Source organism: Megalops cyprinoides, chromosome 15 (assembly GCF_013368585.1).
Source record: "Megalops cyprinoides isolate fMegCyp1 chromosome 15, fMegCyp1.pri, whole genome shotgun sequence".
NCBI classification, from domain to species: domain Eukaryota; kingdom Metazoa; phylum Chordata; class Actinopteri; order Elopiformes; family Megalopidae; genus Megalops; species Megalops cyprinoides.
This window is the reverse complement of record NC_050597.1, coordinates 18,145,063-18,164,441: the sequence shown is the minus strand read 5'-3', so window position 1 is coordinate 18,164,441 and position 19,379 is coordinate 18,145,063. Positions and strand designations below refer to the sequence as shown.

At 43.3% G+C, this 19,379-nt stretch overlaps 1 protein-coding gene across 1 annotated transcript in view; it reads left to right on the top strand.

Annotated features, from left to right (window-relative positions):
* The window catches only part of LOC118790034 (serine/threonine-protein kinase 32C-like), a 55,263-nt gene that overhangs the window by 8,459 nt on the left and 27,425 nt on the right, over positions 1-19,379 (top strand). The window contains exon 2 of the mRNA XM_036546827.1: positions 18,995-19,050. Coding sequence (XP_036402720.1) covers positions 18,995-19,050 — 56 coding nt within the window. The remainder of the gene's footprint in view (positions 1-18,994; positions 19,051-19,379) is intronic.

Below are 19,379 nucleotides of genomic sequence, written 5' to 3'. Positions count from 1 at the left end.
TGACAGAACTCATTAATACTCATGAACTATTGCCAGATGAGCCAGTGAATTCAGAGCAGAGTGTGCCAATAATGATGGATGATTTTTTTCCTCATAAAGTTATGCGATTGTATTGAAACTTTATAACTCATGCATTATGCGTATGCTGACTAATTGCGACGTGGGTGATTAAGTTAGTTCCGGGAGTGCATTCTGAATTGTTTAAACTGGTTCACAGACTCCTCGGGGTGGGCGAAAATATGAATGTATTCATGAGACGGTTTTGAGGTCAGACTGCGAAAGGCAAGGCCGCCGTCACGGCTGCTAATGTCCGCAGTCTTTGAGGAAGACACTGTCCTCAGCATGCATCGCCGACTCCTTGTGTGAAAATTTCTGCTCTGAGAGGCCAGGAGTATTTTTGGAGCTCCACAGGGGGTGTGCAGGTTTAACCCCCTGTGACATGAGTCTTGGAGGCATAGCTTTTCAGCACGCTGATATTGCATCACATCGTCAAGTATAAAAAGTATCCCCTTATTTAACAGTCCAATACTACTCTAAGTTTAACAGTAAAAGTAAAAGTACAAGTTTTTAAATTAGTATTTATTTTTTGCTGCATAAAAAGTTCCATTGGGCTGAAACATGGCATTTTTAATGGCTGCCAACAAAGGGCCATGCAAAAGCTACACTGACCTGTTATGCAACATTCTGTCTCATAAATTTATCAAATTACCAACAGTATGTGGGCCCTGTCTTGAATTTCTGAACAAGCTCTTTCTTTATGTATTCTCATCCTGGTTATTTTGACACAAGTAGAGAGAGAGAAGGAGATTTCATCATGATTTAGAGAAGTTTGCTCCCTGGATGGAACCAGAAGAGTGAATCTGTTATTTAGTATTTCTATGTGTGAGTCTCTTCAGACTTCTATGGCTATGTAAATCCCTAGTGAATTGTTAAAGAGTTAGTGTTGGGGTTAAAGTTAGGGTTAGGATTAGGGTGAGGAGAAGAGAAAAAAAGATGTCTATAAAAGTAGGATTTACTCTTCAAAGTAAAATTATGATTGACAGTGTATTGAAAGTTAGAGAGACGGTAAGATTATGATTAAGATTATGAGTAAGATTATCAGTAAGATTTGACACTGTAGTGACAGAGAGTCAAAAGAAATCCCCCCCTTTGAAAAAGCCAGACAATTTGAAAATTCGAACTAACAAATTACCTTCTACAGATGATGAGAGGTCTTGACTGTGAGCAACATATTTTAGCTAGGTTTTGTAGTGTCACTTTATTTCCCTGTCAGTATTTGTTTAATCAGTGAAGGTGGTTATTGTATAATTGCCCTACACACTGGGCTGCAGGCATTGTCAACAGTGTGTATTAAATTGCTTATGTTTGACTCTCTCTCTCCCTCTCTCTCTCTCTCTCTCTCTCTCTCTCTGGCAGTCTGCTGCCATATTGAGCAGGATTAACATAACAACACGAGGAAGCTGTTTCATGCATTCATCACTCAGATTCTTAGCAGCAGCATCCTGTTCTGTTTTGTGGGATTTGAGTAAGTGGATCTTACAGTGTTTATACCATTATAAACCAGGTTAGATCATTATGAATTTCAAGAGTGCAAGCTGGCGTTCTCCATTCAGATTAAGATTTCCCATAATTACACTCGCTCAGAATAACTCTAACTATTTTGTGTAAATATGTTCAATATTGCTGTGAAGAGAGTAATTATAGTGACATTTTTGGCATGCCTACCTACTGCTGGGTTTTGTTTGACATGTCATGCAGTACAGACGTCACCTGTCTGGTCTCTGTGGTCCCTTGTCCCTCCCATTAGAAGCCACGCTGAAGTCCCAGGATGCCTTTTCACCAAGGCAAAGGGTTTTTCAGTCTCCTAAATGTCACCTAGGAGTCCCCAAAGCCACTAAAATATGAATTGAAATGAAATCAAATATTGTGATAGAGCTTTAATCATATGCAATAGAGAACTCAGTGTGTTTGCAGAGGTGAACTGTACTGCGGCAAGGCACGTAAGGCCCAGATTCCTTGTGTGTCTGTAGGGGGTCTATTACTCTGGGGTCCAGGCTCACCGGTATGTTCTTAACTGTCCTGCTCCTGGACTCAGAACTGTCCCAACATTCCCGTTATCCGTAGGGGATATGACAGCATGCTCTCTCAACATGCAGCCAGCGTGCTCTCTCTGCCCTTTGAATCTGGGAAAAAGTCACTTCCCGAGGCAGTTCATTAAAGGCAAAGACCCAGCGTGCCTCAAATAAACGGATCGTGTGCTCCACTTCTGATAAGGCCATCATCTCCGTGTCTTTGTTCACGCGACCGTAGATCCCTCCTTCCACTCTGTTTGATTGAGTCCGACAGCCCCTCTCCCCCCCCTCCGGGGTCTTCTCATTGGGCCCCCCCAGGAGTGAGCGTGCATAGTGAGAGTCGCACTCAGTCCCTGTGGGGCTTTCTGATTACGCGTGAGAACGCAGCGGTCGACAGGCTCCGTCACGCGGCCCGTTTGAGGTTTTAATTCCGTACAGGAGCACGCAGGTGCCGCTGGCAGCAGGCGATTCCTCTCAGATGGTTTTTCGGAAGGGGGGGATTGCGGCGACACGCGGCGGCTTTGATCTGCGGCCACCTCTCCCGTGGCGCTCTTCACCGCGAGGCGTGTGTCTGATCCAACCAATCCCGCGCGTGATCTCACCTGCGGCTCTGGGTCCAGCTGTGCGTGATGTCACCTGCAGCTCCGGAGTGTGATGTCTCCCCAGTGTCATTGCTGTGGCTGTGTGTGATCTTTGGTTTCAGTGACTTGAGAAGAAAGCTGGAAAGAGTTAAACACAGAAAGCGAAAAGTCAAACCCCTTTTTCCAAGTTAATGGAGGTGATTTATTCCTTTTAATGGTACAGCACTTAGTTACAGACTATGGTACTTTTAAAAGACAGTAAGCAGTCTATGAACTATGACTGGATGGAGCTGGAGCTTTACACAGTCACAAATGTAAGGATTGAACTGGAGATTTACACAGGTATAGACCTAAGTATTGTACTGAACGTTTACACAACGTGCACCAGGAGAGTGATTGCCAAACAGTGGACAGGTACATCACCTTGATGTCATTTATGTGACTTATAGGCACCAGTTGAATTGCAGGGTACCCTAGAGGGAGCCCTGGCCTATGAAACTCGCCCTATCCTGGCTGAACAATGGCACTTGTGTTCTGCTGTTCTAGCCTCCTAGTCATTGCTGGTGAATGACTGAGCCAAGGCTCAAACCTGGGTCCGAGCCGTGGACTGCAGGTGCCTTAGCCAACTGAGCCACTCGGGAGCCCAGTCCCTCATTTTCTGTGGGAATCACAGAGCTGTACTCCTTAGGGACATATTATTCTGTCACGTCTCAGTTATCATTTCATTATGACAAAGGCTTTGCTCAGTAGCGCTCTTATTCGGAGTGCATTGTGGTGGTGAGGTAGTGCAGGTGCGGCGACGCACACACCGAAGCAGTGAACTGAATGGAAGGAAGCCAAAGTCCCAGGGTGAAGAGAATGGTGACAAATCTGGGCCAGATCACAGTGTGTCCTGCGGAGAAAACAGGGGCAGCTTCAGGCTCAAACACACACACACACACACACACACACACACACACACACGCACACACACACACACACACACACACGCACACAAATGCATACAGAAACAGACACACACAGGGAGTGGAAAGTTATGATCCTAAGCACCTGATATTAATGGACAGAGCTGTATGAGGATGAAGAATGAAGGTTAACTTACATACTGGCCAAAAAAGTGTCCTATTTCTCAAGGTGTCGCAAGCCACTTTTAAAGTTTCATAGAAAAACATCTTAAGGTTGCTCTTTGTACCGGTTAAGGCCTTAAGACTTTAAACATGTTATCATTTTAATGCTATAGTGACAAGGTCTGGGCCAAAATGTCTATGTTCTGTTAGCAGATGTCATGTAAAGTAATAGGGTTGCAGCATCTCTGAGCAACACATGAATGCCCATACATTGTGTTCTCTTGCATTAGGAGATTATAATGCTGCCCATCACTTGAGAAACACATGTATAGCAGTAGGCCGTAGAGGTGATTTTGTCTGAGGAAGTGTTGTAATTAGGTCCTTTTTAGTTCGGTAGAATATTACAGAGTGCAGGATCTGTGTACAGTGTTGTAAAGCAATATCGACCACATCTTGTTCCCCTGTGAGACACTTTCTTTCTCCCAGCAAAGCGAAGTCCTAATTGTTTTCCTGGTTCATGTAAAAGCGTTGTAGCAAAGCTGGTGTCCAGATACATTATTCAACCAGCAGTGTACTTTTCACCTCTGAAATCAAAAATAAAACCAGAATGTAATGCAGTCACCCCCTCCCCCATACACACACACACTGGCTTCGCTTGCTCTCTCTGTCTCTCTCTCTCTGTTTCTCTCTCATGCTTTCATTCCTCATTCTATCCCTTTCCCCCTCTCTCTCTCTCTCTCTTGCTGTCATTTTATGTCTTTCTCCCTCTGCTCTCTCTTTCTTCCTCTCTTTCCATCCATCCTCTCTCTCGCTAAGTAGCTCCCACTGCAGTAGGCCTGGGGGCTGAAATGGAGGGAGGTGGGGGGTTGGGGGTAAAACATTGTGTTAACCCCTGTAGCGTTGTCCATTTACCTTAGCAGACCTGGGGCTCTGATGCATGTGAAGTGTTATTCCCTCATGGTCTCTGCAGCAGATACGAGCAGACAGTGGGCACAGAGTAATGACCACACTCTGCTCCCCTGATCACTCATGTCCTTGCAGCTTGGTCACATGTGCCGTCGTGAACCCAGATTCCCAGTATTTGCAAGGGGTCACAAAACCTATAGCGGAATGATCGATTTCTGCTTATGCACCATATGGTCACAGAGAGCCGGCATGTATTATTGACGAGTGAAAAGTGCATGAATAAATGATATGCTAATGCTGGCATGGGAGTTATGAATCAGTGTAAATTTGTAATGTCAGCTGAGATAATGCAGAGTCCGCCAGAGAGGGGATGCTATGATACACTGGAGGTTTAGCAGAAGAGCACATTTCCATGGTTACGCTCTGTTCTCTTGGGCCTCTCCTTCACTGTAGGCACCCCCCCCCCAAAAACACACACACACACACACACACACACACACACACGCATACACACACATGCGTGCATGCTTACCCTTGCTGGATCATCGCCACTCCTCCTCTCCTAGAACAGAATACTGCCAGGCCAGTGACACTCAGGAACATGTAATGCCAGAGCGTGGGCCAATGAGAAAGGACTTATTACAGGTCATGAAAACTGGTTGCATTAACTAATCGAATGAATCCTTCAACCAATCCCTCAATCAAATAATCAAAAAAAAATCGATCAATTCACCAATCAGTCAATAAACTATCATGTATGTGATCAGTCACATTCTCACATTCTCAGTACACGCTCACACTTCAGCATCGTCTATCAGAAATGTATTTTGCGCTCAAGAATTGTTAGGATCTCTTGGTATGCCTTTGTCCGTCGTCCTCTTTAGCAAAATACTGCTCCTCTCACACAAATGCAGAAGTTCCCAAAGGATTCCTGTCGGAGGTGTGAATCACTGTGTAGCACTCCCACAATGGCCATCTGTAAGGGCTTCTGACAATGACTGCACCCGGTCATTAACAGCGTAGACACCTGCTCACCTGGTTTTTATGGTAGTGTGATGTAGTGGTCAAGGAAGTGAGCTTGTCTGATATCAAAGGGGCTTGGCTGTCTCTCTCCCTCTATTTCTTTCTTGCCGTTTTTCCCGTGTGTTCTCCTCACGAGCGTGGTGAAAATGGAGAGGGGAGTCCTTTCCTGCTGAGTGATGGAGATTCGATGTGAAACGGCTCGGCTCTGAGGGAATTTGAGAGCATGAGTGAGCAGGCGGCATTTGTATAAACAACTAGCTAAGCAGCTCCCATCCCTCCACTCGGAGAAAGGCGGCTGCACCACCACCTGCCGCGCGATAACAGTGTGTTGTACAAAGAAAATGCAGAGGTGGGATCTTGTGACAGAAACTCTGGAAAGGTTGGTATATTGACATCTCTGACAAATAAAACAGGTCCTATGAACCTGCAGGTAGAGAGGGAAAGCAAGAGAGAGAGTGTGTCTCTGTGTGTGTTTGCTCATATGAAAGAAAGAGACCCAACTAGAGACAAAATTAAAGGGATATCTTTCCATTTATGAAGAGTATAATATTTAGTTCCTGTTCTAAGATTAGGAACGTTAAGAACAGGTTACATACAATAGATCTGACTAAAAAAAAAGTGTATTATAATGAATCCTCCAGTATACATACAGGGCAGCATGTGGAGCTAACATTACCTATTTATATAGCTAAATATTTTACAGAAGGAATTGAGGCAAATCACTCTGTTTCTCTCATCTGCCCAGAAATTGTAGTTTTCTACATGTACCACAAGAACAGCAGGCCTGGACAGTAATTGAGAGGGACAAATTTTTTTTTAAATATCTTAATGGTATCACTGTTATAATAGCTTTTGTACCACATAATTGATTATATTTTTATTTTTAAAAAACCCATTATTTTATATTATTGTTATGTACAACCCACATATACGTCTGTACATGTATGCAAATATTTTTTAGTTTATCTAGTTTATCTTACTTTATCTAAGTACATATCATATTGTATGGAGAAAGACTGAGACAGAAAGAGAGATGACAAAGAAAATTTATGTGAGAGAGCAGCAGTCAGGGGAGTGAAACTTGAAGCTGAGTGATGTGCGTGTGTGTCTCTGTGGCCTTGTAATACAGTCACAGTGAACAGGAATGCTAAAATAAACAGGCTGAATCACATGGGGAAAAATCAATGGTTTCTCATTTGCTGCTGTTTAGTCTGTTATTGAGGCCAAGAGTACAGGCATTCTCTGAATCATGGGCCATCTTGTTATTGCCAGCTATTGATCCTTGGTGCTCCGGTGTGATCAATTAGGCAGGCTTTGTGAAACTTACAGAAAAGATTAATTCTTTTTTTGGTTTTGTTTTTTGATAAAATCCCAGTATACCCATTTTAGCGAATCAAGTGAGTGGGAATTGCAGACACACACGCACACACATACATGTGCATTCACAAACTCACTAATGTACAACCAGTGGACTCGCACGCAAATCATGTACTGGTAACGAGACCAATCCAATTAATTCTAAATGAAGTCAGTTCATTTGTCTCACATCACGAAAGCACTATGGCATGGCTGCACCTACCTGCTGCCTTTGAACATGCAAGATCAAAATAACAACAAAGACAAAAGCCAGAGACTCAAAGGAGCTGCATTCACATGATGAAAGACCTATAACAAGCACTGCAGAATTATTCTCAATATGAAGTGCCTTCTTAGTTGACCTCCTCGGCTTTGAAGACTGCTGTGCAGTGTGTTTTTCCTTTTAACCTCCACACAGTGCGTGGAGTTCCTCATTCTAAAGTCATAATATACTGAGGTGTGTACAGTATATATACAGATACAAAGAGACTGTCTATCAGAATATGGACAATAGCTGTTCAGAGAGTTTTATGCATATTTCACAAGGGAATCCATTCATTAAGATAGAAAATCAGCCTTCATAAGCAAGTATGGTGTAACACTGCGCAAGGCCGAGTCTCAAAGTGCCAGCACGTGTGCAATAATTTCACAAGACCACAGCAAATATGCCCCCCCCCCACTGTAAACACTGGGCCTCTAATAGAGAAAAGGAAAAAAATCAGGCATGCAAGTCCAACAGGGGCAATCCAAAAGGCAGGTGCAGTCCAAACACTCAGGTTCTTCTCTAGACAAGAACATAAACTAACATAGATTCTAGTTAACATACAACTTCCACTGCTCACAGCAGGAAATCCTCCTCACTTCCACACTTGGCACAGGTGAGAGGGCTCACTTTTATCTGGTGTTGACGAACCGAGACGCATGTCAGGTGTGTTCACTGGGAAGGTGTGGCATGAGCTGGGAAAGGGCTGGAGCCTCTGGCGCAGGAAGTACCTGCCCTCAATCACCTCTCCCCTTGTGGTGTCACAATGGAAATAGTTACACTGACCACAAGAGAAAGCAAACATCTCATGTATTGTGTCCCAGCCCATATATTAACAACGTGCTTGTAGGGTTTAGGTCTAATTTGTTACCCATGTTAACCCCTTTCCCTCTTATACTGACACTAGAGTGTACAGTATTTAAACAAGGTTATGTTATGCAAAGTTTTGCTCAGTTATGCAAAATTCCACACAATAATGCATTTAAATTAAACAAGTGACTACGATTAATCAGCAGTTAATTAAGTCATAATAGCCATCTCCCAGGTGCACTAGATTACCTCTCGTGATTGCCCAGATGCTTGTCTTCACTATTGTCATGCTATCCACCATAAAAAAAAAATTCAAGTCAAGCACATTTTTACATGCAGTTTGGAGAAACAAAATGGGAATTGCAGTCTGTACACTAAGCACTGACACACACTGCATATGTTAAAATTAATTAATTAACATTAATTAATTCAGGTGTCCTGCATCATGTAGCTAAATATGAGTCAACATGCACTCCTCATCCCCCTTCTTGTAGCAATTTAAACAGGTGCACATTGCTCCAATATTTTACTCATATTATGCTAGCTGCAGTGCAATAAATAATACTGTAGAAACCAATTAATTCTGTTTTATAATGCCCATTTCAGTTTATAAAAGTCCAGTTCCTTTTGAAAACAGGAATTCCCCAAGGGAGGTCAATTTCCCTACCCTGTTGTTGATTTCCAACCCCGCTAACAACACAAGTAAGTTATATTTAGGTTTCAGAGACAATCTGTATTAAAAAATATAAACAATGTATCACCACATTGGACTATGCAGAAAATGTAGTGCTGAAAACAGAATCTATGAAAATAATAGAAAATAATGTTTCAGTAGATGAACTGTGAAGCTGTTGTGATGGAGTGGGAATAATTGATAAGGGGTCCCCGTGGCTGGTTTAAGGATGTTCACCAACCCAGACAACAGACGTCACCAGCACATGGAAAATCCCATTACTAACCTTTGCTATACAATGATCTCCCCTTTAAAGCAGAAAGAAATGAAAGCAGATACTAGAGAAAGGTTTGTAAGTATATGAAGTCAATCTTGGTAAGAAAAGAAAAAACATGGATTTATCAGATTATTTTTAGAAAAACAGTTTAACAAAAGTATAGTAAATTTTTATCAATATGTCAATGCTGAACATATTGAATGTCGTCATATAGATCAAATCTTATGTAAGATTATGACTACTTTTGAAAATGAGCAGAGTTAGAGTGTGGATTTGGACCTGAGCTGTGCACAGAACGCTTGCCAGGAATAACAACATGCCTCCAGATGCGCTGTTAATGTGATAGCGCATCAGTGCTACTGAAGCACCACTGGCTCGCCTGCAAGCAGTGGAAGCTCATTTCAGGGGAGCACAATTTTTTGACCACTGTTGCAAATGAATGTCTCCGGGACAGAGGCAGAACATTGTGCTCTGGAGGAAAGTGGGGCTGTGTGTTTAGGAAGGAGGCAGGGGTTGTGTAGTTGGGAGGGAAGCAGGGTTCTGTGTTCAGGAGAGGGTATGGGGTATGTGTTGAGGAGCTACGTGGGACAATGTGTTTGGGTGAGATGCGAAATCATGTTCAGGAGAGCTGAGGTGTTTCTTTTGGCCCTTCTCCTTCTGTTCTGACCTCCTATGGGGCCGGAGAGCACCCCCCTCTTGCAGCTGTCAGAGAGCCGATCCAGGCTACAGCCTACAGCCCGCCTGCTTGCGCCGCTCCTCGTTTTGCCCTTGTCTGCCATGCGGTGGTATTAATAGCCAGTGCCCTTCACCTTAGTACTGCCAAGATGGATGGAGGCACACTTTGTTAGCCTCTCCGGCTGTTGGGAAATATGAATAAAAAATTGACCTCAGAAGTTCATTTAGATTTAGGTTGTGCCAGCATATATATACATATATATATATATATATATATATATATATATATATATATGTGTGTGTGTGTGTGTGTGTGTGTGTGTGTGTGTGTGTGGGTGTTGCTGGTCAAGGGATAAACTGATCACTGTCTTGTCACTGTAATCCCTTGTTCATTAGTACCCCTTCCTGTCAACTAAGTGCCTTTGCCACACATCAGAGATGAAACGCTTCCATCCATTAGGCTTAACCGTCTTAAAACTGGAATGGTTTAGGGGACCAGACACTCTGTTATTCTCAACAACTGCAGCTGACAGCACCTACAACTCAATAGCCCTGGATTTACTTTCTCTGATTGAATGTTGTAGTAAGGTCACTTTGTCTTTGGGTTTTCTCATTTATCACAAGGAATCTGAAAGTGCAGTCAGACACGGACTGCCACCAGCCAGACTGACCTCAGAGTCAGAGCCCTGCGCTTTCTGCCTTAAGCCTCAGAGCTCAATCTTTTCTGCCCCCCCCCCCCCACTGAGGGCAACTGGATGGAGCAGCAGTATGAGCAAATTTTGCATTTATTCATGATCAGAAACAGCATTGCAGGCTGTGCTACACACAGCCGTGTTCTCACTTCCTGTGACTCTGGGCTAGGATGTTTCCGCCTGAGCAGTGGAATAATGGGAGATGTGGAAAGCCCTGGGACCTGTGAGAAACAGACCACCTCACCTCTCCCCGGATTTTTCACTCGGGACATGGGCAGTGAAGCCTGACAGTGTTCAGCTGAGCCGTGCAGCACCAGTCACTTCGCCTGATGAACACAATATTGCCCCTGACAACTACAATTTGCCCTCTGAGGTCCCCGGGAATGAATTCATTCTGGTTTGCGGAATCTGGGTCTTGTGATTGCTCATCTGTGCAAATGACCATTATAATTCAGATCACCCTAAAATGACATGTCAGCTGAAGGTGTGTTGCAGAGACCATGTTGGAACAAGCTGTTCGGGAAATTATTGAGGTCATTAATTGCTTCCAGTCAACAGCAACAGCAACAGCAGCAGCAGCAGCAGCAGGCACTTTAAAAAAGATATTACCGAAATGATTGAAGTGATGCAATTAATTGTGATGTTGTCAGAGGCGGATTATTTCAGAATTATGCACCGTAATATTGATGTTACCGTTCCCTTCAGGGGGCTGTGTTTGTATGTTTTCCGCATTATAGCAGCAGAAAAGTTCAAAGTGTTTCAGCAGAAAGCACAGCTTCTTGACAGCCTGAATAACATCTTTTGACCATAAGATATGAAATGATCCTTTGAGGGCGACAGCCACGAAGCAGAAAAGTACCTTGGGTTTTCTTTTTTTGGCCGGTTTTGATTGTCAGCTTGAATGTGTGTTTTTTGGTTGTTGTCTCCAATCATGCACACACTCTAATGCCTGATTCTCTCACCAAGCCATTATCTGTGAAGTTCAATCCTCTGACATTTTTGGTTCCCGCCACATAGATTTTTTACAGCTTTACGGCTTTCCTGCAGTGATAATGATTGAGTTGAGAGAGAAACAGAAAACTGAAGGAGGGCGGGGGGGTTTGACACAGACTCAGACCAAACACAGGCTCAGTGACCAAGGCCTCTCCATGGAGAGAGACTATAAAAGCATTCCCAATTTCTCATTTTAGAGACAATAGATATTAAATATCACATATCTTCTTGTCCTTTCAATGTCACAGACTCCAAGAGTAATACCACACACTGTATCTGTCCATTGTAATACCATAGTCATTTACTGCTATGCACTACAGCCTTCTCCATTTTGGTTCTGGGATTTTGGATCAATAGGTTCTCAGCAGACCTTCAAGGTATGAGGTCAACTCCTCTTGGAAAAGCACTTGTGTTACCTGTAGTCCTTGAGAGTGCCCTATCCTAGGTCAATATGTCTATTTCAGACAACATGAAGACTGCATTACCAGACTTAATTATTGATTACAATTCCACATTTACCTCCTGATATTGCCTGTGGGACATACGGATAGTTTAGCAGGCAATGAAACGGAACTCAGAATGTCTTTGGTCATGTCCTATGATTTGTGATCAAAGCATTTCTCCATCCAGCATTGCTTATTCTTCTCAAGCACTTTGTCAGCAGCTTAAATGGAGCCAAGGTCATTTCCTAATATACATTTAACCCAGAAAAAATGTTTGGTTGGATGCATGTATCAAGCATTTATCTATCTGTTTTGCACAGTTTATTGTTTTGATATGTACATCACATGTCAGAATCAAAAACTGTCACTGGCTTGCATTATGAACTACTAATTGACCTTTTAGAAAAACAAATGAAGCCCTAATAAGACATAAATTTTATGTTAGACCACAGGCCTGATTTAATACCCGGGACCATCTCCTGTCTGTCTAGCTCTCTCTCTGTCTGCATGTCTGGCAGGCTCTCTGTCTGTCTGTCCATGGGGCCTCGTGCAGCAATAAAGCCACACGTGGAGGGCTCTTTCTCTCATCAGGGGGAGCTGTGTCCAGCAGGGTGCTGATTATGCATTTATTCACCAATGTGTTTGTGCGAGACGTGAGTGTGAAGGCTCCTGTCCCCAGGACCGTGTGAGCGTGTGTGAGCTGGTGGTGAGGGAGAGTATCCGAGCGCAGCTGAGCTTCGCCCCTCGTTTCACACCACACCCGCAGGGCCTGCGGTGATGATGATTAATCAGGAACAGCGCATGAAAATTACATCATCCTGCTATACATAATTCACACCCAAATATGACAAATAACAGCATCGAGAAGTAACTCAGCTGTTGCCGTTTTTTATTACACGCATGGATTTATCCAATGCATAACAAAATACACGCACATCACCCCCTCCCCCCAATGCTCGTAAAACAGCTTTGATCAAAAAAAAAGATGCAAAAAAAAAACCCTGTCATGTTGATATGGCAATAAAACAAAATGGATTGCAGATAAGGAGCTGTCTGCTGCTGATGAAGCAACCTCTAACCAATGAGAGCAGCTTATCAGGCAGGGGACATGCCCCCACCGAGTTTATGCCACTCAGTGCTGCCTCATGTGAAACGCAGCTTTGTGGAACAAAAGAGAAAAGCTGTTGTAAATCTTGACATGAATGAAGATGGGTAGGTAATATAGGGGTGGCAGTGTGGCATAGTGGTGAGGACTGCTGAAAGGTTCGATGCTGGTTCAATTCCCCACTGGAGCACTGCTGCTGTACCCCTGGGCAAGGTACTTAACCCAGAATTGCCTCAGGAAATGTGCAGCTGTATAAATTGTTAACATGTAAAATATTAACCTGTGTAAGTCTTTCTGAATAAGAGCATCTACTAAATGGCAATTATGTAATGTTACATACAAATGTACGGTAAAACATTTACAATATAAAGGATTATTCTACTCATATCTCTCCCTTCCTATCTTTGCCGTTGTTTCTCCCTCTCTCGCGCTCTCAGAACTGTGGATGATCAGATCCTTGGCCTCATTATTTGCCAGGCCAGTCTCACACTGGAAGGTTTTGCACTTCATTTTCAGCTCCGTAGAATACCATTCTGTTTGTCACTCACAGGTATAGAGGTCTGTGGGGTGCAGGGTGCCCTCATACGATGTGCTGTTCTACTCTGCCGAAACTGAAATCATCCAACCCTTTGATGTGGTCAGGTCTGGCTCGAGCCCAGCCCTGACCACATGCATGCATGCAGCTTTCAGAGTGAAATTGTGTCCTTCCTCTCTCATGCGGTGTTCAGCAGCTGAAACCAATAAGTGATAAATGCCACATTCCACGCTAATAAGTAATAAATGCTGGCCATATCACCCTCTTATAAGTAATATTGAAGGCTTCATTCGCCACTGATGATTCTCTCTGTTAACAGTCTAAAAGAGCCCGTCAAAAATGTAGTTACACTAGACCTGAAAAAAAAATCATTAGTCAGTCATTCCAATTTCTCAGACTGTGTGGTTCCTCACTGGCACACAGCCCTCCGGCTGTTTGGCTCACTGGGACCTTACCAATCCGTGACTGTGTACTCCTTCACTGTGAGCCTGGGAGTGGCTCTGGACGCCTGTCTTGGAGCGTGAGATGTCCGTTCATGTACAACACTTCCCCCTTCTCTGTTGTGGACCCCTGGGAATACCACTTTCCCTTCCACACCCCCTTGCCTGTTTGTGATATTGACTTTCAGGATTGACACATACTGCATGGCCTGAGGGCGAGGCCTGCTTTTTGGGTTTAGCCTTCTGATTTCAGCCATGAGGGAAAGCTCTCGCCGGCATCCTGCTTCTCTGAAATCAAATTTGTATTCATAACACTGGAGCTGCTGTGGCATTATGTGGTGACTCTGTGAGTCTTGTGATCTCACAGCTCTTCTGATAATTGTTTTCTCAGGGCTGATACAGAATTACTTAAGACATGCAGTGAATTGAGTACTGTTCAGACATGCAAATTTGTACCAAAACAGGGCTTAATATGGAAGTCACCCCAAAGGTCACAAATGTGTACATAGCTGCATAAGCGTGCTTGTTTTATATCTCACGATATCTCTTTATATCTTTGAAGGACAAAATTCCATTGCTTTCATGCCATATGTTGAGTTCTGCTGGGTTAATTTGCTTTGCTCTGTTTTGTTCTTTATTGCAAATCAGTACAAATGAAGATACATGTGTCTCCCAACAGTGCACTCTATTCGTTTGTAATATTAATGAGTGGGCAATGTGCATCAAAAAGATGGAGATCAGCCTAAAACTGAATAGAGCTTGCATCAAGCACGGGTGTGTCTCCATCACCAGGAGGGATATAGCACCACGTCTAAACTTTCCATCAGCAGTTAGAAACTCCACCCCTACATGAATAGAAACCCCACCTGCAGATGCGGGCTCTTGCCAAACGGGCATGTCTCCAGGATCAACACTTCTGTGCTGAATTTCTCCCAGAAAACCCACACTAAAGCCAAATCAGCACTTCCTGCTGATGCGTCAGCGATCCTCTGATTCCGAGGATCGGTGTGAAGGTGCGTGGATCCTGTATCTCATTTTCAGCTAACCTGACACCTCAGAGTCGGCATCCCTCAGTCAGCACACGTGGAAGCTCGCCTCTGAGAGAGCGGAGGGCTCAAGCGCTGATTTCAGATTGCTCTTGACCTGCTCTTTGGCTGCAACCTTGCCGGCTGCAGTGAAGTGGTATTTAACACAGTAAGCATCCAAATTGCATGAAAGCTTCCACTAGTTGATACAGTTTGCATATTTCTGCCTCTACATGAGACAAGGTAATCACAACAAAAGCCAACCGGCACAGATGAACAGAATGAGAGGGCAGCAGCAACCTGCAAAAGTATCATGGAGGCTCCCCTGACTTCTGCAGGACCTCAGGTCATTTTCATAGGTGTGGAAGTGCATTTCTGATTGTGGAAATTCAGAACAAGCAGATATCTTTATTCCTTTGACATTTATCCTCTTGTTGTCTTTCTAACTAATTTACACCTAAGTTACATCTGAGTTACAGCCCTCCTCAGATGCTCTTAGTTAGATGCTCAACAAGAAAGGCCAGGGATATGAGAAAGAAAGCAAACTGTTGCATCTCTGTGTAATGCTGTGTTATAAAAAGGATGCTCACTCCAGATTTCAAATAGTATTGAATGACTGCTGCGTGATTATCCATTCTGTGTAGTAATCGAGTCCCATGTAATTGCAGTCACCTCAACTATTTTGTACCATTGCGTCCCACAGAACAGTGTAATTTTACAATGACCTTGCATAGCCATTTTACTGTTAGCACTTAGTAGGGTTAGCACAGTTAGTAGCTTATTTATCTTTGAACCTTCAACGTCCCAAGGCAAAGGTGAATGAGGTGGGAGTGAAGTGAATTGTGTGCAATAGTTGCCAACGTTACAGTCCATCTCAGTCATTTTGGGTGAATGATGGAAACTGGAGCTTGCTTGTGAGTCAAATAGTGCTTTATCATGTTGCTGTTCAAATTTAAAAGCATATTGCGTGCTGAAAGTAAATTTAAATAGTTAAGGTAACCCAAATCCAGCAGAGCAGGCAATGGTGGAAGTGAGTATGTCTGATCACAGTGCAGCGGAGCAGATGCAAGGTAGAAATGCACTTAAAGTCTATCACTGTCTCGGTCTCAATCTCACCTTTGAAAGGGATTCTGCTCCATTGTCTCATTACATTAAAAGCTGACGCTGGTGGCAAAATACATTTAGACATCCATTCTTATACTTCCTGCCTTGTGAAAATTGGAGCTAAAATATTCAAATGTGGGTGAGCTTTTTCTGAGAGGGGAAAGCTACGACAATTTTAAGGAGGCATTGGTCAATAATTGCTTACATGTTACTTCAAGACCACAGAATAAAGATCACCTCTGTAATTTGGTGTGTAATTGCCTATTTTTGACATTGACTGACTGGATGAAGAAAACTGCATTTGAAATGAACATCTCACTTTTAATGTGCTGTTGGATGCAACATTTGAAGAGCACCGTTCCCTTATTTCAGTGATGTTGAAATGACAGATGTAAAGAGCGATGGATGGCATGGATGGATGATCAGCCCTTACAGATAAATACTGGTCATATGTCTAATATGGCTGCCAGATGTTGGCATTAAAAAACATATTCCATACATAATCAGTCATGAGGCACTTAGCCACAAAACTTTGCATATTCACCTCAGTTCACCTTATAACTGCTTCTAGTTTAGATTGGCTGGTTCCACCATTTTTGAGTTTTTGTCATCTTAAAAGTTATTAACAAACGCAACACTTCTCATACATTGCTTTTCTACACATCATCTATGTACCCTCAGACATCAGAGTTTTAAGGTGAGATAATATGGCAACAACAAGCCAATAAATTTGCAGGGTTTGCACATAATATGCAAATGACTGAATCTCATTCACTGTTGAGTCAATTGCTGTGAATGTTAGCAAGCAGACACAGGGGACAGAAGGAACAGTGTTCCCAAAATCATGGCCAAGACAATCGAATTTTATTATTTCACTGCCCAATTTTGACATCCTGTGAAGACTTCATATTCTCTTGAACTCATGCCATACATTTTAACTTTGGCATGCATGATCTGTGGGTCACTATTTGTCAGATTTGTCAGGTTGAGTGGATGCTAATATGTTTAAATGTCAGGTTTACTTGAAAGGCCATGAATTTTAGACTGTTCAATTTAAATGAAATTTCTCAGGCTGGCATAGGCAATAGAGATGGCACATACAGTATATAGCTATATAGCTACAATACCATCACATGATGGATGCAGCTATATTTATACATATAATCCATTTGAAAAATGGTTAACTGTGTATTAAATATATAAAAGCTATGCAGTGAAATACTACTTTCTGCAAACTTTTTGAAAAAAGATCAATTGAACAGATTGCTGAATTGCCTCTGTTTCCTGATTCTTTTTTCTCCAAAGAATTAGCATTTTCTCCCATAATCTATATTTAGAAATGTGGCTGTTGGAAAACTTGGCATGAATAAATGAGAGACCACTGATATGCGTGTTCTCAGCTGATATGCGTGTGCTCAATGGAGGGAAAGGGTTTGAAGAAGATGAGAGGGAATGACAGGCAAAATCTGCTGATGGGGGAGCAGATGTTATCTACATGCACAGGGCACAACAGCCTGGTATTTACTGCTTGGGCACAAAGCCAAAGACAGACAGTTTGTGTATGCAGTTTGTACCATATTAAAGGGCTTGGGGAAAATATTATTCAGTTACAAATGACGCTGCACAACAGTGAAACATTTTACAGATAATGAGCCTATTTTAAGCGCATATTTTTAGTGGATTAATGACTTCATGCTAGATTGAACTGAAAAGCATCAGGACATATCCCTGTGGCTTGAGGCAGCTTGATGCACAAATATGGATCATTACCCAGTTTATATCTGTAATACATATTTCAAGCAGAGGTACCTGGTGTTGTGTTTAAGGAGCTGGACTTGTCTCGCAAACAGGATGTTGCAGGTGCGAATCCCAGTTGTGCTGCTGTTGTGCCTTTGAGCAGTGTATTTAACCTGGGCAGCTTTGCTAGCTGTCTCCAGCTGTATAAATGGATGATGTGTATGACTGTTCGCTAGATCACCCTGTAGAGCCAGGGGAATTGGTCTGTGTCCTTTTTTTAGGCTCAGACTGAGTAGTTTGTCTAAGCCTTGGACAAATGAGTCAGCATCGGATTTCATAAGTCTTGAGGTCCTAAATCACCGCTCAGGGCAACCTGTCGCTCCACACTCACAAGGAACAGCGGAGTGAGTAAAGGGACACAAGGAGCAGCACAGGACATCCGCACTTTCGTTCAGTCCCCTTGCACTTCAAAGCAAACGGTTTCCTGAAAAATAGTACTAGATGCTGAAACTGTATGTCCAAGTGTGCATCGATTGCATGTCAGCAGTTTTGTGCCAGGTGCAATTTGTCAAGTGCGACTTACATTAACATTTCATATATGATCCATTTTATAGTGCTGAATGTTTACTGAAGCAATTCAGGTTAAGTTACTGAGTTCAGCGCTATGACAGCAGGGCCTCACCTGGGATTCCGACATGCCAGCTTATGCTCGCGAGTTAAGCTCTCTTACCACCGCTTAGCTCCGTCCCCCTGGTGGTGAGTGAGCGTGGGGACGAGTGAGTCATTGCGCTAACCTCTCATAATACAACCCCCCCCCGAGCTGCTACTGCTAATGTGTACCTCCCTCTAATATCCGAGGATATTGGAGCTCCTCAGGGGTTCGGGCACAGACAAGCAGACGCTCTTTGGTGGGCGTGAAATGCGGGTGGCCCACATCCTGGCAGGCTGGCTGCCGCGTGGCTGAAAGATTTGGGCCCCAGAACGAGGGGGCGGCAGCTGAGAATGGCTCTACCAAAGCAGCACACCCACTATGGCTGCAGTTCATGTAATAAACTTTGAGACATTATTCCCCCCCCCCCCCCCCTCCCCACTACCATTGCCTCAGTGCTTCAGGCTTACAACTTAATAACTGCACCCTAGTCCTATACGTAGATAAAGCACACTTAGAAATCTAGTTAATGCCATAAGTTACTAATTCATTCTCTTTTCCTCTTGCAGTGAATTTCGACCATTTCCAGATCCTGCGAGCCATTGGGAAGGGCAGCTTCGGCAAGGTAATTAAGATTGAGGAGATCGACCACTCCCTTACGCCACTGGCCAAAAGTGAGGGTCTGTGTGCCTGTGTTTATGGTGTTTATGGGTATGAACAGCCGTCAGAGGGCCGAAACGCATACAGACAGGCTGAATGTGACTGTTCGGGACTCTGGGCAATTTGATGGTACTAATTACCTTGTGCACTGATTAACTCAAACGAGGTAGTGCTGTAGTAATTTGCTTTGTAAAGTGGGCCATAAGTAATTACATTTTAATTTCAATTAATCTTAACTACTCTTGCAGTTGTGCTTAATTAATTTAGCCTGAACTGCATTTTCCTTTTAAGACT